Source organism: Salvelinus sp. IW2-2015, linkage group LG16 (genome assembly GCF_002910315.2).
Source record: "Salvelinus sp. IW2-2015 linkage group LG16, ASM291031v2, whole genome shotgun sequence".
Taxonomy (NCBI): Eukaryota; Metazoa; Chordata; class Actinopteri; order Salmoniformes; family Salmonidae; genus Salvelinus; species Salvelinus sp. IW2-2015.
The window spans coordinates 8,434,211-8,457,629 of NC_036856.1; the positions used below are offsets into that span (position 1 = coordinate 8,434,211).

The following is a 23,419-nucleotide window of genomic DNA, read 5'->3' on the forward strand; positions in this document are numbered from 1 at the left end:
ATCCAAAGTTAGTTAATAACTTCACCTTGCTCAAATGGATATTCAATGTCTGCTTTTTCTAGGTGCCCTTCTTTGCGACCATTGGAAACCTGGCCTTTGTGGTTGAATCTGTCTTTAAAATTCACTGCTTGACTAATGAACCTTACAGAGAATGTATGCGTGGGTGACAAAGATGAAGTAATGATTTAAAAAATCATGTCAAACACTTATTGCACACAGTCCATGCAACTTATTGGGACTTGTTAAGCATATTTTACTCCTGAACTTAAGGCTTGCCATAATTAAGGGGTTGAATACTTATTGACTCAATTTCAGCTTTATTTTTTATTTGTAAAATGTCCAAAAATTGTGGTGTAGGCCAGTGACAAAAAATATCAATGTAATCAATTTTATATTCAGGCTGTAAAACAACAAAATGTGGACAAAGGGGTGTGAATACTTTCTGAAGGCCTGTATAAATACATTTAATTTCAGCTAATTTAATTTCAACTCTATAATATCTGGGCCCTGCAGACAGACATACTCTTCATCAGGTCCCAGCTGCACACTCCAAGCATACCAGACACACTCCATTTACATCGACATACCAATTGGCTACATCACAAATCATCAGAGAATATCTATCCACTCTTTTATCCTCCCAAAGTTACAATGGTAACCATGGTGCTGGCAGGGTGTGTGTGTGTGTGTGTGTGTGTGTGTGTGTGTGTGTGTGTGTGTGTGTGTGTGTGTGTGAGCCTGTGCCTGATCACACCAAAGACTCACTCTCAGACAAAGGGGGAGGGCTATAGACATATGCTTGTCTGAATAGCTCCATGTTGTAAGCAATAAAGTGTTATCTCGCCAATAACAAGACAACCATGCTAAATGTGTCTGTTTTGATGGATTGAATCTGCAGTAGCTTTTACCCCATTAATTGTCGCAGTTCAAATACATAATCAATAGCTTACAATGTATTGACCAGGAAACTGCTGTGTGCTACAAGATGGATGACAATAGCCCTGAAAAACATGGAACAATGTGTCTATTGTATAAAAAAAACTAGGCAAGTCAGTTACAATGAAGGCCTAACAAAAGGCAAAAGGCCTCTTGCGGGGACGAGGGCTGGGATTAAAATAAAAATATAGGACAAAACACACATCACGACAAGAGAGACAACACAACACTACATAAAGAGAGACCTAAGACGACAACATAGCATGGCGACAACACAACATGACAACAACATGGTAGCAGCACAAAACTTGGTACCAACATTATTGGGCACAGACAACAGCACAAAGGGCAAGGTGGAGACAATACATCACAAGAAGCAGCCATCACTGTCAGTAAGAGTGTCCATGATTGAGTCTTTGGCACATCTGATGGCCGCTCGAGAGCACCATTACCTGCCGATCTATGAATTACATCTCCGTAATCTAGCATGGGTAGGATGGTCATCTGAATCAGGGTAAATTTGAAAGAGGAGCAATTACGATAGAGGAAACCAACTCTAGATTTTACCTTAGCCTGCAGCTTTGATATGTGCTGAGAGAAGGACAGTATACTGTCTAGCCATACTCCTAAGTACTCTAAACCCTCAGAGGTAGTAATCACACCGGTGGGGAGAGGGGCATTCTTCTTACCAAACCACATGACCTTTGTTTTGGAGGTATTCAGAACAAGGTTAAGGGCAGAGAAAGCTTGTTGGACACTAAGAAATCTTTGTTGTAGCCCCTTTTATTTCTCATTCTCCCTGCATCCTGGTACTATAGAGCTCGTTGCTATTCTCCTATAGAGCACCCACAGACAGAAACACATAGACAGGCCAGTCTGAGACCCATGTAAAGTTGTTTTAGGCAACCGAAACACACCTCCCTTCTTTGCCAAGTTTGCAGTCCCTAAGCAACTCTATACTTTTTGGGAGGAACGACCAATTGGAACCGAGCTAAAGAGGGGTAAAGCCTGCGTTCTGCATAGCAGCACGGCAGCACTGGAGAGCACAGCCAGGGAGCGACACAAGGTGAGGGGGATAGATAGAGAGAGAGAGAGATGCGGCTGGGTCTGCTGCGCAGTGCAGCAGCTAAGCTCAGTCAGCTCAAGGTTAATATAAAAGTGGATTTACAGTATATTACAGGATAACAGCATTCCACACTCTACAGGATTAGATCCTACTGTATAATAGGTATTCTGTATACAGTCACAGTGAGCTGTCCTTAGAATCATATGTTCAAGCATCAACCCCTCATAAAAACCATTATAGGATGGAATAAACATCATTGGCATATACAGTAAATACTAATAAAATATTATACTTATGTAAAACAGGTGATTCTGTATTAGAATTTTAGTTTGAACTGATAACAGAATAGTACTAAGGCCCAATCAAACTGTCACTTTATAAAATGTACAATATATTGTTTGGGTTTAACCAACTGATCTTTTTTTGTTTATCCTTGTTTTTCTAGGGCAAAGGTTCGCCCAGGTTGAATCTGATAAATGATGAAATGGCCTCAATCGAATTGTCTACAATGATTTATTTAAACTAGTTCATCATTCATTAACCCAAAGTGGAACCGCCTCAAGTAAAATTACAAATAACTGATTATGTGAATCAATATATGAAGATAACTCATTTAAAACCTGAAAATGTCCAAACTTGGTGTACCCAGTTAATTACCGTTTTCAAATTCACAACTATCAAGTGTTGCTTTTCAACCAAAAACAGAATGATCTCACCGGTGTTTCTCATCAATATTAAATTAACTGGAGCAGCTTGTGGTTCTCCAGGCGTAGACACGGGGATCCAGGCCCACCCAATAAGATTGGGTAATATACATAAATCATTTTTATTTAATTTTTATTCTTTACCTGTCAGTCTTCTAAACGGGACATGATGTGTCTTTACTTGACTTGGGCAGGAGCTCACCGGAACTGAGTACCGGCACCTCCTATAGAATATTATCTCAAAAGAACTGAGGAGTTCCTGCACCTAAATATAAACGGTACCGGTACCCAACTCAAGCACTGGCCTAAACATGCATTCACCGTCAGATAGAATTCATAGCAAGCAGTAAGGGGGTGCTGGGAAAACGAAAGGGATATATGTTGACAATAATAGTAATACATTTTATTTGGCAGACGTCTTTCAGGACACAAAATCGAGTGCTGTACATACAATTCATTTGATTTAGGCTTAGGTAATGAATTTGAATATGTAAAGCGTATCAATTTCAAAATAATGGGCGGGTTCTGGCACGTGTCACTTTGCACAGATAGATACCAAGTGCAGTAAATAGTAGCAATCGCTGTGTAGGCTATGCTACACTTTGTAGGCTACTCACCGTTAGCAAGCTAAGACTTATAGCCAACTTGTAAAGTAAACAAGTAAAATGGCCAAACGAAGCTCAATATGAGATTTTTTTCAAGAGGCCGTGTATAGACGAGAATGTTGGAGCATTTGCCAAGTTATTTGATATCAGTGATTTCGCCATGAAGGGCCTCCACCCTCTAGATCAATCACTGATTGCATTGATCTAATSGAGGGCCTTAAAGACAGTTCCGGTACATTCAGAGACAATGATCACCACTACAACACTGTTTTTATTCAACACTTGTCAGAAATCATGAAAGCTCCCTCCGCTGAAACATGACCATCAGTACAGTGAAATAAAAATACATATAGAAAAAATCAACAAGTTATTTCAACTTATGCTCCGATGTGCCTCACAAGTAATAGGCTATTACAACTGACCTTTTACCAGTGTTATCATATAGCCTAGCTATTACAACTGACCTTTTACCAGTGTTATCATATAGCCTAGCTATTACAAACTGAACCCTTTTACCAGTGTTATCATATACCTAGCTATTACAACTGACCTTTTACCAGTGTTATCATATAGCCTAGCTATTACAACTGACCTTTTTACCAGTGTTTATCATAGCCTAGCTATTACAAACTGACCTTTTACCAGTGTTATCATATAGCCTAGCTATTACAAACTGACCTTTTACCAGTGTTCATCATATAGCCTAGCTATTACAACTGACCTTTTACCAGTGTTATCATACAGCCTAGCTACAACAACTGACCTTTTACCAGTGTTATCATATAGCCTAGCTATTAACAACTGACCTTTTACCAGTGTTATCATATAGCCTAGCTAAACTGACTTTACAGTGTATATATAGCCTAGCTATTACAACTGACCTTTTACCAGTGTTTTCATATGCCTAGCTATAACAACTGACCTTTCACCAGTTTATCATACAGCCTAGCTATACAGCTGACCTATTGCCAGTGTTATCATATAGCCTAGCTACAACAACTGACCATATTACCAGTATTATTATATGGCCTAGCTACCAAAACTGACCTATTACCAGTGTTTATCATATAGCCTAGCTATTACAACTGACCTTTTACCAGTGTTATCATATAGCCTAGCTACAACAACTGACATATTACCAGTATTATTAATATAGCCTAGCTACATACAACTGACCTATTACCAGTGTTATCATATACAGCCTAGCTATAACAACTGACCTATTACCAGTGTTATCATATAGCCTAGCTACAACAACTGACCTTTTACCGGTATTATCAAATAGCCTAGCTACAACAACTGACCTATTACCAGTGTTATCATAAGCCTAGCTATAACAACTGCCTATTACCAGTGTTATCATATATGCCTAGCTACAACAACTGACCTTTTACCAGTGTTATATATAAGCCTAGCTACAACAACTGACCTATTACTAGTGTTATCATATAGCCTAGCTATAAAACTGACCTATTTCCAGTGTTATCATACAGCCTAGCTATAACAACTGAACCTATTACCAGTGTTATCATATAGCCTAGCTACAACAACTGACTTTTACCAGTGTTATCATATAGCCTAGCTACAACAACTGACCTATTACCAGTGTTATCACTATAGCCTAGTTACAACAACTGACCTTTTACCAGTGTTATCATATAGCCTAGCTACAACAAACTGACCTATTACCAGTGTTATCATATAGCCTAGCTACAACAACTGACCTATTACCAGTGTTATCATACAGCCTAGCTATAACAACTGACCTATTACCAGTGTTATCATATAGCCTAGCTATAACAACTGACCTATTTACCAGTGTTATCATATAGCCTAGCTATAACAACGGACCTTGTACCAGTGTTATCATATAGCCTAGCTATAACAACGGACCTTTTCCGATGTTATCATATAGCCTAGCTACAACAACTGACCTATTACCAGTGTTATCATATAGCCTAGCTATAACAACTGACCTATTACCAATGTTATCATATAGCCTAGCTACAACAACTTGACCTATTACCAGTGTTATCATATAGCCTAGCTACAACAACTGACCTATTTCCGTGTTATCATACAGCCTAGCTACAACACTGCCTATTACCAGTGGTTATCATACGCTAGCTACAACAACTGACTATTTACCAGTGTTAGTATATAGCCTAGCTTGAGAATTGAGTTTTGAAATATAAGGGACTCTACATCTCTTATTATACTGTATATGAAAATAGGCAAATGTATGAAACAATATTTATTTCCAGTCAACATAAATAGCCTATTATTTATTTATAAAAATAAAAAACTGGGGGGGGGATAAAACTGCTCTGTAGTTAGGCCCTATAGGCTATTGATCATTTCATTGATATCAAACAATACATTGTCGGCACACTCCATCTTCCGCACCCAGCAGAGAATTGCACTCTGCTTGCATTTTGACTCATAAAGTGACCTCGGTTAAGAAAAGGTTGGTGACCGCTGTTTTAGTCTACATAGGCTATGGCCTAGTATTATGTGTATGAGCATACTGCTAGGCTATAATTTAAGTTTCCTTTGATGATGTCTAATGCAAACCGGATCTACTTTGATTGGCCTCCGTGCCAGTGAATAACACTAAACAGGCCTCYTTGGACACCCCCTTCGGGCCAATGACGTGTCTTTTGAAAATCAACATTCTAACYGTCTGCTCTTTCTGTTACTATATAAACATCAAAACATCTTACCTYKTTGCGACTGTAGGAGAAGTTGCAAAAGACCCTTTCTGGCACTCCGTTTCATTTCCCTGCCTCTGTGTCAATTCCAAGCTGCACTGTTCATTAAATTCTTCATYTACATTTTAACAATTGATAATATTCTTACCCATCAGACTATTGTCAATTTAATCTGGTCTTTAGGCTAACTCTATTGTTACGTGTGAAATTAGTTTCGATATAGTTAGGTGTAGTTTCGACGGGTCATCATCAGCTTCACAGGTTTGATGGGCATGAAAAAAAAGACTGCCCTCTATAAACTGCTAACACAAATTCTGTTTGTGATAWTAAGATTTTAACAYCGATAGTGTGTTAGATAGACTTATTTAGGAAAAGTCAAGCATGGGGGGACATACGTTTAAAAATGGCAAAGCAATTGAAAAAAGTAAATTTGTTTTTAGTCCATATGACGCTCTCGTCTCTCCTAGTGTTATTAAATGCTTACATTTGTGGCCGCCTAGCCTAGCCTAGCCTACTATCTCCTAGTATCTGAGCCAGTGAGAGGTTGCCAAGCCTATTGCAATCAATCATTACTGTTACATAAGGGCATTATATTATAGTCTCGTTGTCTATTAATTATATGTCTATGGTTATTTATATGCCTGCGTGTAGGTCTATGTGAGTCYCATGTTAAYTGCAAGTCATGGATTTARGTTGGCCTACGAGACTAMTTGGTCTGTAATGCYAAATCACATGTTCTATGGTTTGTTGTGTGTGGTCGATTACAGTAGGGTATAAGGTCAGCTATACTTTTATGATCATTTAATGATGATTTGAGTGCCCAAATTTTGCCCAARCTACATTTTTTTCTGGCCCTGCCATCAACAGATTTCTGCCTGCGCCACTGCATAGCATTAAACATTTTAAATCCAATATGGTGGTGTGCCTGTGTACTCTCCCAAATCATCAATAAAGATGTTTCTAGAAGACACATCAAACATCACTCAGTCTCAGCATGTGTCGATGTTGAAGGCAGCGGTGTGGCACTGCGCCTGTTTGTGTACAGGCCCCCTAGTGATCGCATAGCCTCAAAGCACCTATAAAACATTCAGCGCAGTGCTGACAAGACACAGGAGAGGAATTAGAGAGGGAAATATTAAACCAGCCACAGGACGAGGAAAACTGACAATATGATTTAAATTTACCGACAGATGCTGAGGCGAGGGACAATGTGAAATAAATCACATTGGAGGGAAACTAATCCTTGTCATCTTTCATGTTTTACAGTACAAAATCATTTTGTGAAAACAAGAACACAGGATTATCTACCTCGTCTCAATCTTTGTGTGTATTCATTGTTCATAATGGCCTTTGCAGTTGAAGTCTTATGTATATACTTCAGAAAACCAATTRGTCTGTGCTGCCTCTGTTGGACAGTCAACACAAGGCCCCTTTGTGTTACCTGTATCTCAAGTGTGTGTGTGTGTAGGTGTGTTGTTTATTTCACCTCACACAGGTTCTTCTCCTGGGTGCCTCTGGACTCCTGGGCCTCCTGTAGCTCTTTCTCTAGCTGTTCCAGACGAGCCACACGGATCTGCGAGGGGAGACAGAGAGAGGGATGAGCAAGTGAGAGAGCGAGAGTCTTTAGTCGCCACAGACATTTTGTGAGGTGACAAACATTGTGCAACACCCTCCATAACAGCACAGTTTTAATTTCTGCGGTTTTTACATGTCAACTGTGTGTGGATATGCAGGGCAAACTGGGCCATTTGTTGCATCCCAAACACGTTTCAGGAAGAAGTACCACACTCAACAGCTGCAAAATGTCACTGTCTGTGTTGCCATTCCAGAGACAGACTTGGGAGAGAGTCCTTCTCCTTACCTGAGTCCGCTGGACCATTTCATCGCTGGTTCCGAAGCGTTCCTCCATGACAGAACGCAACTGCTGCGCCTCGAACTCCAGCTGCTGGCGAATGAGGTCCATCTGTATGGAGAACTATGACGATAAGGAAGAYGAGGTTAGTTCCCACGCAACACAAGAATCCATTTTGAAACAAAATGGTTGCTAGTTTCTCTGCCGAAGAGTTTGAATCTCACCTGCGCACCTGTTTAAACAATAATGAGTTGATTTCATGACAATGAGCACACCAACAAAACCATTTGTTTTGTATATCTATGTAAACCAGGGGCCACATTCGGTCTTCAACAAGGTCCGGAGCACCGCACTGGAAATTGGTTATATTTCCTCGCTGTCAAAATTGTCAAAAAGTAGTCCTCTATCCATCGGTTTTGGAATTCAAATGCTCCCTGACTGTTTAGCTTTCATTTCACTGATTATTAACGAGCTGGACACAGTCAAGAAACTGTATGAATGTAGGTCCATTATAATTTCTACACAGTTTCAATTTGGTTTTAGGCATTTTAAAGTATATTGAGTTTGCTCTCACTGTGTCGATGCGTGGCAGTTGGTTCAGCCGCTGAGACAGTCCCTGGAGCTGGCTGTAGTACCAGTGACGCTCCCTCTCCTCCTTGTCTATCTCACTCACCAGCATAGCCCTGGAACACACACAGCCACACAAACCTTTAACACACAGACTACCATCCGCAACATCACTGGGGATTCAAGGTGCCTCACTTTTTTTGGGTGGGGGGGGGGGGGGGTACAGATTTACAGTGAATGGTGATGTTTAAGGTAGTATTACAAGTAATGCATGCATCTGATTGAACAATGGCAAAGCGCTTACCTCTCTTTGTAGAGGTCTTCCAGATGCTGGGCCGTGATACGTCCGTCTCCCAGCATGGCTTTGGCCAGGGCTCCATCCATGAGGTGGGGGTGTCCAGGATGCACGGCCGTGCCCTCCCCTGACAGAGAGGAGCTCTGGCGGGATGAAGYCCGTAGGGGGCTCCTGGCTCTGGAGGAGGAGGGAGGCAAGCAGGCCAGACGATCGTCCATGTCACTCGACTGAGCTGCCAGACTGGCTAGACTGTCTGGGAGGACGCGCAGATTGTGCGGCTGGTACTTCAGCTCATAGTAGTTGGTCAGGTCCATGTGCAACTCTGAGAGAGAYAGAYAGAGAGAMWYATTKWTTRTTTRTTTTTTTTWACGAACCATTGAAATMGCCTATTATTGAATGAGCTGTGTACAATATCAGTTTAATGCAAGACAGACATTAAAATGGGAGAAAATAGATGGAAAACTACATCAGATGTACCTTTGAGCTGATCCAGCACATCAGTCCTCCCTGAGGAGGCCAAAGTGCCAGCCTCCAGCTCCAGTTTATTCTGCAGGCCCTTCAATACCCCCTAGAGTGGAGAAAGCAATTCATAATTACTGTGTCAACTTGAAATTGCTGTTGTGGCCACAGTAAAACCAAAAAAGAGTCACAACCTGTTGGGTCTCTGATGACCTAGAGGTGAAATAAACCAAGCAATGAAAACACTGTATATGCCTCCTATTCCTCTRCTTTTTATCCTCTCGTAAGATGTCATATCATAGTAGCTTGCCTGAAATCACAGCCTTTCTTCGAATGAATGTCCTCTCACTGGAAAAGATACATTTTCTTTTTCTTCAGATGGACGGTTTGGTCTGTTTGCCACCAGTATCCGGCAGTGTGAGCTCTCTACAGAGAATCTTGGTTTTCTGCTGATAGCTAAAGCCGACCTCAGGAATATAAAGGCTTTAGCTGGGGATTATCCAGCTGTGCTCAGCATCTGGGCACATGTGCCAGAGGAGTAATAGGACAAACCCACATGCATTGGGGTTAGCACCTACGATTACAGTTTCAGATTGAGAACTATCAAGATTATGATTGATGTTGCTGGCTGCAGCTATGGAACGGAGAAATCGTATTTCGGTACGTTTTGTTGTTCATTTCGTAAATTCTGATTTGAAATAATTCATTATGGAAGAAGGATGAGTGGGGCTTTTTTAATAACCAGATTATGTTACGTGTTTTGACCTTTCTGCTCATGCCTCTCAGAATCAGGTGCACAGTATTTTAGTGGTAGTCCACAGTACACAGAATTTAGGCTAAAGCCACTCTAAAGCACAATGGAAAGCCTGATTCCACCCCTCTTGGGATGGTCCCTAATTCTACCAGTAATCCAAACTCCCCTGACATTGAGAGTGTCTATTGGGTCAGAAGTAGCACGACAAAGCAATSAAATGGGTCTATGGTTTCTTCTCTCCATTTTCAAATGATGGCACATCGTTGGGAATACAAATCTCTGTTCAGAGCCAGTAGAGAACCAATAGGTCTATTCCTCCCTGTGAATAAAATATGCCAAGGCAGAAGTCCTTACTATGTCTTCCATCAGCTTTCCTCTGTCTTTTGAAGAAGGAAATCATTTCCCAAATAACACAGTTTGATTTTAAGTAAAAGTGACAAGAGCTGGGTGATTATGCAGGATAGAGCTGATTTATTCCTGAGGTAACGCAAGGACTCTGCAACGTTCTGCAGGAGATGAAGTGGTACACACTGAGAGTCGGGGTGTGCCATTTAATCTTCATCTGATCCCGATCATATTAATCCACACAGATATCATATTATGATGAATGTCTATAAAGGCCAACCGTTTTGTCTTTAGACAGACGAATAGCAAACAGTAAACCATCCTTGCAATGACACATGGTGTGACAGAAACTTGAAGCGGATCCTTTCCTGGAATCCAGGGAGAGGATTGGTCACAGAGGGGGAAAAAAAGGACTATCCTGTCAGACACGCAGGGATTTCAAACAGCAAAAAAATCTATAATGAGAAAACATCTTATGGGCTGAATGGTCTAATGATTTTCTTCTTCCCCAGCAGCTTGTCTCAATCCCTGCTGGCATCATTACTGTAACAAAGACAACTGGGTGGATCCGTGCAGAAAGGGGAATGATTCACGTGTGGCCCAGTGCCTCGTCTATCTAGCCTAGGGATGCTAGCCATGAAGCATTAGCGTCTCCAGTCACTCAGGAGAGAAACTGGGTCACTAGTGAAGGAGTTACATGAAGTCTACAGCATCCTCCAGGATCGGGGCTGAACCCTATCCATCTCAGGCAGATCTGAGTGGATTTTGAATTGGAATACGTCCTATCTGTATCTCAATCATGCTATTAGCCACGACTTGACAAAATAGAGGGAAGGATCCTACATCTTCATTTGAGCCTGTTTGCTACTGCAGGAGAATAATCCTGCAGCAACAGGAAATGTGAATTATGTGGATTATAATTAATGGACATTTTTGTAGTGGTTGATACATTTTTGGTAAGGGAGAATCGTCTGAAATTTCAATGTGGAAATTACAAACATCAGAAGCCTTTTTAAAACCTCAAATACACTACAGGTTTTACATTTCCTGCATTGCAGGAAAGCTCCTGCAACATGGTGATCAAAGTAAGATCCTACATCTGTAGGCATAGAGAAATTCCAAAATGAAAACATTGTCTTTTAGAAACCAAAGCAACACTTTATCTTAGCAACACTTAATCATCTGTGTCTTAAKCGTTTTAAAATCTTTGGTCTATATGCAACGAAACAACAAACTATAAGGTCAATGCAATGGTTGACCTTCCACCTTTGCGACATCAAATCAACACTCGAATCCTATCCTATTACTATTTCCCCGTTAGCCCTGGGGTCATCCCTTTGCCCTCTCTCACCTTCATGTCGGTGGTCTCGTTCTCGAGCTTAGACAGGTGGTTGGAGTTGTCCTCCAGCTCTCTACGCAGATGGGAGTTCTCCTGGCGGAGAGCTTCCACCTGGTAGACCAGCTGGTCATAGGAAGCTGTGGAGTTGGCCATCTTCAGGCAGTGTTGTGGTCCCTGCAAGGAAGGAGAAACAAGTGAGATTGAAGGTTAGTGTGGTGTGGAGGTTAGCTTCTTGGCAAACTCTGGCATATCATGCATTTCTTATTATAAGGTTATTCCATTGTGTCTTTGCAGAATCATTTACAGGAAAACTGCCCATTTTATTTCCCAATTGATACTCATACAGCACATAGATAAAAACAACATAGATAAAAAAGAGATGCTCAGGGCTCCTCCATACGTACACTACCGCTCAAAAGTTTGGGTCACTTAGAAATGTCCTTGTTTTTGAAAGAACAGCACATTTTTTGTCCATTAAAATAACATTGAATTGATCAGAAATACAGTGCAGGCATTGTTAATGTTGTAAATGACTATTGTAGCTAGAAACAGCAGATTTTTWATGGAATATCTACATAGGCGTACAGAGGCCCATTATCAGCAACCATCACTCCTGTGTTCCAATGGCACGTTATGTTAGCTAATCCAAGTTTATCATTTTAAAAGGCTAATTGATCATTAGAAAACCATTTTGCAATTATGTTAGCTTAGCTGAAAACTGTTGTTCTGATTAAAGAAGCAATAAAACTGTGTCTACACTGTATTTCTGATCAATTCAATGTTATTTTAATGGACAAAAAATGTGCTGTTCTTTAAAAAACAAGGACATTTCTAAGTGACCCCAAACTTTTGAGCGGTAGTGTCGATATAAACAACGTAGAACATGCGACGGGCTCCTCCGGCTACATCCCTTCTCTCTCCTCTCTGCAGTGTAAGGTTGGCAGCAGATGGTACACAGAGAACCTAATCATCTGTCAAATCAAGTTTAGCTCTGTTTTGATCAATCTTTGTGCTTGGCCGAGCCTGAATTCACTCTCTGTGTGGCCATTCAATATTGGCAATGTGCTCTACGGTTTGTTTAAGCAACGCATTAATCTGGTTATAGAGTCTATGATTGTTACGGATATTGGATAATATTATMGTACTTGATACCGCTGGTTACAGCAGTTGAATATAAAACCATATCAAAATGACATTGCAGCATACAATATTTATTATAGTTGCTGATCATTTGAAGCTTTTGTGCATCATTTGTGTATACATCACATTGTAACTCATAAGTTTTGTCTGRGCTACAGATGTAGGATCTTAATTTGACCAGTATTTTCACAGTAAAGTAATCCTGCAGCAACAGGATTTGAATGTTTCTCCCATAATGTTACTTGAGCAGTGGTTAAGCTATTAGTTTATTAAAATTAGGGTACATGAAAGGTGCAATAATGTTAATATAACTGTGTGTTAGTGTGGGTTTTCAGTGAATTTATGTAAATCATAAAGCTTAACTCTTTCTGTAACAAAAGAGTGATCAGATTAAGATCATACACCTGCACATGTTATTTGATAATTTGTTACTCTTTTTACTAGATAAGAAATGTTGTCAGCGAGGAAAAACAATGCAGCGGGTTTTGATAAATGGGCTACAGGGAGCCATTTTCTGAGGTTTGAAGGAGTGGAAGTGTTTCATAAATATATGGTACAATAAATCGAATTTGACTCCAATCTCACTACTGGTGGCTTTGATGCAATTATATAGAAGCAAATCAAATTCACAATTTCATCCCTAGTCACCTTGACATCAATGAAACCAAATGAAGCCAGTAAGCATTTGTGCATAATGCCTGAAGCAGTCATTCGCTCGGCTTTTTATGGAGACTCCGACGGCAGTGACAGATGTACATTATTAAAGCCTTCCTGCTCTTCATGACTGGTGATGACAATAACTGCAACAGTGATTCTCCTGGGTCTGTAATTTGACACATCATTTTTATGTGTAAGACTTGCATGGCAAGTGGTGTGACATTTTGACTATTTGAGGATGTTTGCTTTTCAGAGAGAGCAAGAGCAATCGTTTGCTCTATTATGGAATTACAATGGTTGCTATTTTTAACAAAGCAATGAAAGATAACGCAGAATTGAAATGCATACATTTTTGGGGTAATTAACAGTTAGAAATATTACTTGTTGAAGAATTACTCGTCATCAAATCCCCATATGAATACAAATCGAGACATACAGAAAAGATAAGTCTTATTCAATGAATTTCAATGGGTTTTGATGACACTTCGTTTCACTTGAACTAACGTTCATTCCTGCACACTGCAGCCATCTGAATTGCTAAAGGACCTCGGCCAGTCTTTGTTAGCCCTAGTGATGAGATTCCCTTCCCGCAGCAGTAGCGTTGATAAGGGGGAGGTGCAATCCAGCCCACTTCGATATTACCGGTGGAGGACATCTGCGACTCGGGCACGTCACAAAGGTCAGGCTATGGACCACGGTGCTCTGGGGGCAGACAGGCAATGTCAGTGCGGCAAACCCTCCGCTGGAATACTGCTGCATTTCATTACCTTGTGTCTGTCTTTCACCCCTTAGGGAATTCACAGTGGAACAAAATGGAGGGGATAGGGCTGATGTAGTATTGGATTGAACGTGTTGAAATGTTTTATAGTAGAAAATAGAGGACTAGCATATCCTCAAACTCAATTTGATTTGCATTGAGAAAAACAGACTTGTTATTACGCAACATCAATGCATATTTGTATGTGATTCATTGTACAGTATTTATTGGTGAAAAAGAAAAAAGCTCATTTTGATTGCAACAATTATTTTTCCAAAGTGTGGGTTTGATTGAATTCGGTCCATTCTTTTGTTGTCCTGTCTGTGTACTCTGTTGCCTTATTCCGCTAAAGTCAAATCACATAATTTCTCTCTCAACAAGCAAACTGCGCAATTACGTAATGAACAGATGGCTGTTCATTTAAAGGGAATGTCAGGCCAGAGTTTGTTATGCAAAGGACATCCACAAGCTTGGAAAAATCAATGTAACTCAAATACAGCCTCGCAAATCAATACTGAAAATCCAATGGGTTGGAGCAATGAGAGTGGTGGTATTTTTCCAAATGTTTCCATCAGTGAGTCACATTCTCTCACACATTGTTATCTGTGTCCACATGTACTGATAAGCAACGCAGTATGTTACTGAAATTAGGCGGGTGATGATATGCATCCAGCCTACACAAAGCAGCCTTAGCGTGTCTATCTAATGGCTGTGGACATATGGGGACACATCAATGCCCATGCCTTGAACACACAGCTCTTTATCATTTCAAAGTGGGGGACATGAAACACATTCATTATTCTGCCGGACAGCATTGAAGGCAGTGTGGCAGTCTGTTGTTGAAGGCCAGCCACTGATGCTTGAGCAATGCTGGATAGGGAGTAGGTACTGAGGGGGCGTGTTGGATTATGGTCCTAAGGGAATTCAATACAGCTGGTTGATTTTTCCAATTAGGTTTCTTCCACCAAAGGAATATATTCATGAGCTGGCTCACGGTTCAACGTTATCGCAACGTCCTTCCATCTTAATTGCCCCTGTGGCAAAAGCATTAATTGCAGTGACATATTTATGTCAGGTGATGGCTATTTCTCTTGCATTTTTCCCCCTCTTTTTATCCCCAACATGGCTCTTTCTGTTGTGTCCTATTTGCTGCTGGTGGAGCCGCAATGCATGCTGGGTAATCTGTGAGGAAATTGTCCCCCAGAGGAATATAATTCAGACGAAGCCGTGTGAGTGTTAGCGAGCCTGCCAACGGAGTGCTACAGTTCGAGACTGTTTCTATGGAAACAGCCAATCCCCTTTCACGCTCTGGAAAAGGTGGTAAAAGTGAGGATGAGATGAATAAAGGCGAACCAATCAGAAGGGGTAATAGGGGGTAGGGGTAATCGATGTAGCAGAGCCAAACAACTCTATATTATATTCTCTATCCTGCAGCTATGTTGGACTCATATAGTGCAAGTCTATTGATACCAGCCAAATGGAATGCCATTGACATGATGTGCTGCGTACTTCACAACTGGCTTGTGCAGTTTCCATTCAGAACCACAATCTGATGTTGAATTACTGTTTATTTCTATCAGTGAGTGACTAAAACACTACATTATCAAAAGTATGTGGACACCTGCTCGTCAAACATCTGATTCCAAAATCCTGGGCATTAATATGGAGTTGGTCCCCATTTTGCTGCTATAACAGCCTCCGCTCTTCTGGGAAGGCTTTCCACTAGATGTTGGAACATTGCTGCAGGGACGTGTTTCCATTCAGCTAGCTGCAAGAGCATTAGTGTTGGGCGATTAGGCCTGGCTTGCAGTCGGCAAAGGCGTTCAATGGGGTTGAGGTCAGGGTTCTGTGCAGGACAGTCAAATTCTTCCACAACCATCTCGACAAACCATTTCTGTATGGACCTCGCTTTGTGCATGGGGGCATTGTCATGCTGAAACAGCAAAGGGCCTTCCCCGAACTGTTGACACAAAGTTGGAAGCACAGAATCATCTAGAATGTCATTGTATGCTGTAGCGTTAAGATTTCCTTTCACTGGAACTAAGAGGCCTAGCCCAAACTATGAAAAACAGCCCCAGACCATTATTCCTCCTCCACCAAACTTTACATTTGGCACTATGCATTGGGGCTGGTAGTGTTTTCCTGGCATCTGCCAAACCCAGATTCATCCATTGGACTGCCAGATGGTGAAGTGTGATTCATCACTCCAGAGAACGTGTTTCCACTGCACCAGAGTCCAATGGCAGCGAGCTTTACACTACTCCAGACGATGCTTGGTATTGCGCATGGTGATCTTAAGCTTGGGTGCGGCAGCTCGGCCATGGAAACTCATTTCATGAAGCTCCCGACCAACAGTTATTGTGCTGACATTGCTTTCAGAGGCAGTTTGGAACTCGGTAGTGAGTGTTGCAACCAAGGCAGTCCCGTTCTGTGAGGTTGTGTGGCCTACCACTTTGCGGCTGAGTCGTTGTTGCTCCTAAACGTTTCCACTTCACAGCATTTACACTAGACCGGGGCAGCATTAGCAGCGCAGAAATTTGGCGAACTGACTTGTTGGAAAGGTGGCATCCTATGACGGTGCCACGTTAAACGTCACTGAGCTCTTCAGTAAGGCCATTCTACTGCCAAGATTTGTCTATGGAGATTTTATGGCTGTGTGCTTGATTTTATACACCTGTCAGCAATTGGTGTGGCTGAAATAGCCGAATCCACAAATTTGATGGGTTTTCCATATACTTTTGTATATCTAGTGTATATGCAGTAACCAGAGCTTACACAACCCTAGGCTATCTTCGACTTCTCTACTGTGAGTAACACATTACACACCTACACTTTATAGAGAAATGTGGCAAGATGATCCCGAACTGTTATATGGCCATTTTCGGATTTCATAATAACTATGTTTAGGATTAAGTAATACCCATGTTTAGACAATGTAAACAAACAAAACGCAAACAAAGCCTTGTTCCACGCCTATAAGGTCAGGCTGAACATTAGCCATGCTAGAGCATAAATGCCCTTCAGCAGCAGTGGGCTGGGGACGAGCCGTGCTGTGATTAGCTAGTCAGCTCTGTACTGCAGGCTCTCTCGCTCTCCAGTCATGCAAACACAATAGGAGCCAAAGGTCTGAGCCACATCCACTGGCGCTTGTGAAGTCAGCGAACTAAGTCAGGCGAAACAAAAAGGCTAATCAAGAGCACTGTCCCCTGACGACGGACGATGACTCAAAGGTTGCGTGGGCATAAAAGGGAAAAGGGGGTTCCGGGTTTGACAAGAAACAAGCAGACATCATGGTTTCTGAGTTGTTGTCTTGTTGTGTTGAAACAGTCAAGGGCTCAAGTTCAGAGGTCCATGAGGGTTTGTAGGAGCCAAATAAGCTTTTTGTTGCCTCTCCCATCTTGTTTGTCATAATTATGGTTTAAATAATTAGCCACTAATAGCAAGGATACTGCAGTAATAATACTAATTCTACTACTAATAAAAAATTATAATATAATAATAATAATTCTAATGCATATTCTTTAACAATAACCATATTATAATATCAAATAATAATAGGCTCCTAATTTTCTAACATTACTGAGTTTATAAATGTATTTCAGTCCAAAAAACTGTCGGTAAGTAATAGATTTGCATTATCATGATCATCATATATGTTTATTTTTACCCTATCATTATGTTATCATTACATTGTTTACAGGGTGAGTCATTTCGATACAGTCCAACGGTCCGCAGCTCCTTCTGTACAGTGAAAGTAGGCCACGAATGGCTGCGCAGAGTGTGAGGCCAGAACAAAGAACACACGTAGCATACAGCTAGGCTTCTCCCCCCAACCAACACTGCTGCATTATTTCTTCCTCCACCACCCCTTCCCTCCAAGACCGTCTGGTTACCACGGCAACGGCACCTACCAGTGAAGATGGTGAGCCTGAGGATCTCTCTCTCTCCTCAACCAGACTGTCTCGTTCTTTGTGCACTATTAGGTGGAATCAATCGTATTATGCTGTAGTAGGTGTCGGTGAAGACGTACAATGCTCTCGCAGTAGGGCAGTAGCTCAGGTGCGTTCAAGGTGTTGAGAAATGCCTAAACCGTTGCTAAGTCTTTTTCTAGTATAAAGTGCAATGAAATAATATAGTCTACGGATCAACAATGCAGCAGTGCTGTGGTTGTTTAATCCTAGCTATTATTATGGTCACTTTGGTCAGAAATGTACAGTCAAACACAGAGGTGTTGAATGAAAGTGAGTTCCTAAATGTATGACACAGTATTAAAGGACATTTCCCATCTCATGAGAAATGCGTCACCTCACCGCCATTTTTCATTCATGGAGAAACCCACTTCCATGGATTGAGCATGGGGTCAGACCAGCCCATACTGACAGTGACGGGGTCAAAAGGCCAGGTAATATACTGTCATACCAATATTCTTAGAGTGAGCCAGGTAGGAGGAGCATCTACTGTAGACGCTCATCCAAAATGAAATCCAGAACATCAATTATTCAGATATTGCGAACGGGCGAGGAAGTCCTGCAATCTGATCAAAATGTAATTTCCTAATGGTGAAGTTTTGTGAGGTTTCCAGACACAGATATTTTTTCTTCTTTCAAAATAGTGTCTTTCATGGCAATTGGACACATTCGAAGCTTACAGAGGGATTGTCCTTGCATGGGAAAATAAGACAGAGCAGCGTTATTTGTAGATTTGTAGATGTATATCGAGTTTTCGGGTTCTAACACATAGCTAACACAACATACATGTCGTCAGTAGACCTACCTAGATAGCTCATTGCTAACGTTACAGCTAATGCTAACAGCACAGATCAGAGCTAGCCTGGAACTGAATGGCCATCCCAGCCTAGGGACTGGACTGTGAGAGCTAGAGTGTTTCCATCAGCTTGTCACAGCTGGGACTGACTATTCTGTACATGTTCATTAAGTGAGGAATCAATACGGTGTTAGCATTGGAGTTGACTAGAATTCACTTGCCAAAAAGCCTCTCATCGACATTTTTCAACTCTGTGCCGAAGTTCTCAAATGACCCAGACACAAAATGATCCGTCTCTCTGGGGACACGTCCTTCAAAAGTGACCGCAACATTTTGTTTTCATCAATTACGTGGATGCTCGATGTAAAGGGTGATATGCGTGTGGTAAAAACAACTCAAGAAGACTGCATAATTAGTGACCTGCCATTGACCCTTTGTTTATACAAGCTTACATCATGAAGGGAAAGGCTTTCGCTAGCTACAGCTGTCTACAGGTTCTAAACCATTCATGGGTCCCAATGTCAGACAAATGATGGACTAACGCTATGATCTTTAACCTAAGTGGGTCTCCCATAGCAACTAATACAGTAACGATGAGTCAAGAGAGGAGGTTAAGAGAGAGGAGAGAGAGGAGCTATGTACAATGTAAAGAGGTGGTAGGCTTCCATAGGTAGAACGGAGGACATTTCCCATTGTTCTAGTGACAGAGGTTAACATCATRCCACTATATCCTCTGTGGATAAGAGATCTTCCATTTGCATTCTGAGTGACGAGCATTCAAATTGTGAGCAGGGCAGGCTTTAGTTCACTTCAGCTAATTCTGTCAATAACTTTGGCTCAGAGCTGAAAGGCACTGCCTCAGAGATTGTATCTGAAGCAGCAACAGGAGGAGCATTTCAGCATCCATTAGAGGAAAGAAGGCTTTCAGTGATAATGGAAATAAGGCCCTTAACTGTAGGAGAGACGAAGCAGAGGAGGAAAACAAACACATGATCGTTCCTGCCTCCCAATCATTGGAAATGTATATTGCAGTCGGCTATTTAATTTTAAAGGGAAACTGGCAAACGCATGTCAAACGCATGTCTATATGGTTGTTTCCTCAATGTAGATGACATGGATTCTTCCCTATCAGTGACATTGAAGAGAGAACCATAGACATGCATTTGATCTGAGGTTCTGTAACCGGCTGTCAAAATAGTCTGAAAATAGAAATATCTCTGATTAGGTGTTATACATTTGTAATCTGCCGACATTGCTAAACTTGGATATTCCCTTGAGCGCGTCAAGATAAACACACACCATTTGGAAAACAAATATATCACAGCTGCACTAGACTGGCAAATGCTTCCCTCAATAACAAAGTCATACAAAGAAAAATGCTGACAATTCTTCGTACTTCTGCTCTGGGCGTGGTTGCCCATGTCAATTCACATAGACCGCTCATGGAAGGTTCAAGGTAGGTCTATATCCTAATCTCCCTTCAAATATGATGTCAAATGTTTTGGACCTGTCAGTAAAGCCCTTCTCCCTTCTTCTCAGGACTAGAGAATGATGTGAAGTTATGGGAGGCAGGTCAATTAACGCTCTCTTGGTTAAAGCAAATTGACTTGWCAACCTTATTGAATCTCAATTCAAGGCTTGTCGTTGTCCATAGACATCCATACACAGAATAAATAGTGATGCCAACGACATCAGGGCTCAGCTGTTTTTTTCCACAAAATCTGGCGTGTCAGTTAGTAGCTCATCCCTTCCCTAAAAAAATCATCACGTTATGTAATATTACATAAGCGCTTTCCATTTTGTTTGGATTTTCAGGCCTGGGGATTACATTTACATTTTAGCATTTAGCAGACGATGTTATTCAGTGCAACTTACAGGAGCAATTCGAGTTAAGTGCCTTGCTCAAGGGCACATTGGCATATTTTTCACCTAGTTGGCTCTGGGATTTGAATCAGCGACATTTCGGTTACTGGCCCAAAGCTCTTGGAAGATTCCAGGCCAAAGATTCCAGACCTGGCAGTTCTCTCTGTGGTCCAGTTCAGTTCCCCTGGACAGTTTAGACAACTGCAGTGAGGAAATGAAAACTGTGAGGGAAATAGTAATATTGGATTCCTGGATGTTGGTGTGAAGACCTGATAGGAGACATAGGCCTACACAGATGGTAAAAGACCTAATAGGGCACAGCCACACCCGGTAGTTGTATGATTGAAGCCACTCAAAGTATAATCAAAGCCATGGGCACAGTGAGTGGCCAGTCCCTAAGAGACTCATTAGAGTAGGATCTGCACTGGTTACCATTGCTCTCTCTCTCTCTCTCTGTGTGTGTGTGTGTGTGTGTGTGTGTGTGTGTGTGTGTGTGTGTGTGTGTGTGTGTGTGTGTGTGTGTGGTGTGTGGTGTGTGTGTGTGTGAATAAGATCAATGATGCTATGTTCTTTTCTGCTGCTGGGTTTAATCCCCATGTTTCATGTGTTATATGAAGCCTGTAGTATTTAGCTCTATGTGTCTATTGCTTTCCTTCTTCACATACCATATCTATTTTTCTTATGCGGTGGGATATTTTTCCCAGAAATGTCACAATCAATTATATTTTACACTGATGAGGTTCAGGTGATTGATTCAAACAAATGACAAAAATGATACTTCATGAAAATGTGTGTGCAAGCATTCTAATGTAAATGCGATACATTTTGTAATCCATAGACTAAAAACAATGACAGACAATGAAGCCTCCTTCTCATCAACCAGCGTAGGTTATGAATGTCAATCCACTATTGCTTAGCCCGACAACTTTATAAAAAAGGCTCCAACTAGATATACGGAAAATAAACMGCATCTATGAAGGAGGACATCACACAACAGCGATGGTCTCGTTTTCTTCCATTGACGACGTCAATGATTCACCTTCCAAATAGGCCACCGTCGAACAAAATGCACCAACATGCACGAATCAATTTCAATGCAAAATATGCCSACGATTTATTGACTTCAAATGGAGGGTTGGTTATCTGTTTGATAAATAGCCTGCCACTTACCCTTTAGGATAAACCATCAAATTAAGTTACCTGGATAAGCCTACCTATTTCAATCGACCTTGCCTACTACAACCCCATACATTTTCAGGTATTAGGCTACTAACATATAGCCTACACTATCCAAATACATTGGACAATTGGGGCTCCAAAAGATTGAACATAAAATGTATTCAATTATAAAAGCGTCATGTATATCTTGAACAAGCCCACTTTCATGCATTTGCCTGTTTAACATTCTATTCACATCAGGACCACTCTCCCTCCGCGCAGCTCGCYACACAACCAATCGAATATGCAGCATCGTAGATAGAAATAATATAAAAAATAATCGTAGATTTAAAATGTTGTCATGTAAGACAATTCTAAGCGTTACAATTGTGTTGGATTCTTACCTCATTTCCCGAGCCGTGTTGATTTCAGTAGGGCGTGGAATGAGAGAGCGGACTCTGTGGGATGGATGCTGAATTCACCACTAGCTGCGTGCTGTGACGCTATAGTCTGATGTCACATACCACAGCCTCTCTCTCTCTCTCTCAATTCCACATAAAAAAAAGCTCCTTATTTCTCTTGGCAGGCACATGTTGAATATAGAAGGTATTATAACTATTTTTGAAATACGTTTAAAAAATGTATAGCCAATGTATATTTCTTAAAGTATTGCATCAGCTGCATTCAATGGAAACTTTAGAAACTCTACAAAGCGCCAAAGGATGAATGCAGTAAACATAGGCATATGGGTTAAAAGGATTTAGTTCAGACGTTCAGCGTAAAGAATGGTCAGCAAAGCCTGAACTTTAACTTAAACTTAAAACGTGTACGTGGAAGTGCGGGACAAGCAAACAGACGTCAGATTTGGTACCCACCTATAATTTGTGCATCTGTGAATTATAATACTGTGCACACTTTTATTGAATCAAGGTTTGGTCGTTTTGACGTGTTCTGCTACAGGCTTGCCATGGGCTGTTGTCCATGGTGCTGAACAGGTGGGTGGCGCTGCTGCCTTTTCAGAGGTTGCTGGCCTAGGTGGCGAGGTGCTGAACGGACAGATCCCCAGTGTACTTTGCCTACCAGGTATTATTTATTATTATTAATTCACCTGGCCGAACACAGTGAAGATAAACATTAAAGAAGTGCACATGACCCCATTGTTATGGAGGTGGGTGTTGTCTCTCTCTTGGAGTTTCTCAGTTTACCACTGGAGCGAGACAAAAGCTCATCTATTGTGTCAGCTGCACCAAAGAAATGCTGGCTGGGAAGTGGCAATGCGTTTGTGGGAATATTTTTAATGGCCAGACAGTGGCGCCATTACTCTCCTGACACCAATGTGGCAAATTTGTGTGAAGACCACGACGTACCTCACAATACAGTTTATGGTGGCTCTTGCATCTTGCTAACAAAGTTTTGGAAGTATTGACAAGTTTAAAAAAAGTAATAT

General features: G+C 41.2%; 1 protein-coding gene across 1 annotated transcript in view; it reads right to left on the reverse strand.

Annotated features, from left to right (window-relative positions):
- LOC111975686 (APC regulator of WNT signaling pathway 2) overlaps nt 1–22,465 on the reverse strand; it is a 36,705-nt gene extending 14,240 nt beyond the window's left edge. Inside the window, exons 1-7 of the mRNA XM_024004196.2 lie at nt 22,377–22,465; nt 11,646–11,807; nt 9,214–9,304; nt 8,746–9,058; nt 8,449–8,557; nt 7,884–7,997; nt 7,509–7,595 (exon numbers count right to left, since the gene is read on the reverse strand). Of these exons, the coding sequence (XP_023859964.1) occupies nt 7,509–7,595; nt 7,884–7,997; nt 8,449–8,557; nt 8,746–9,058; nt 9,214–9,304; nt 11,646–11,786 (855 nt within the window). The 5' untranslated portion in view covers nt 11,787–11,807; nt 22,377–22,465. The remainder of the gene's footprint in view (nt 1–7,508; nt 7,596–7,883; nt 7,998–8,448; nt 8,558–8,745; nt 9,059–9,213; nt 9,305–11,645; nt 11,808–22,376) is intronic.
- Between the last annotated feature and the right edge of the window lie 954 nt (nt 22,466–23,419).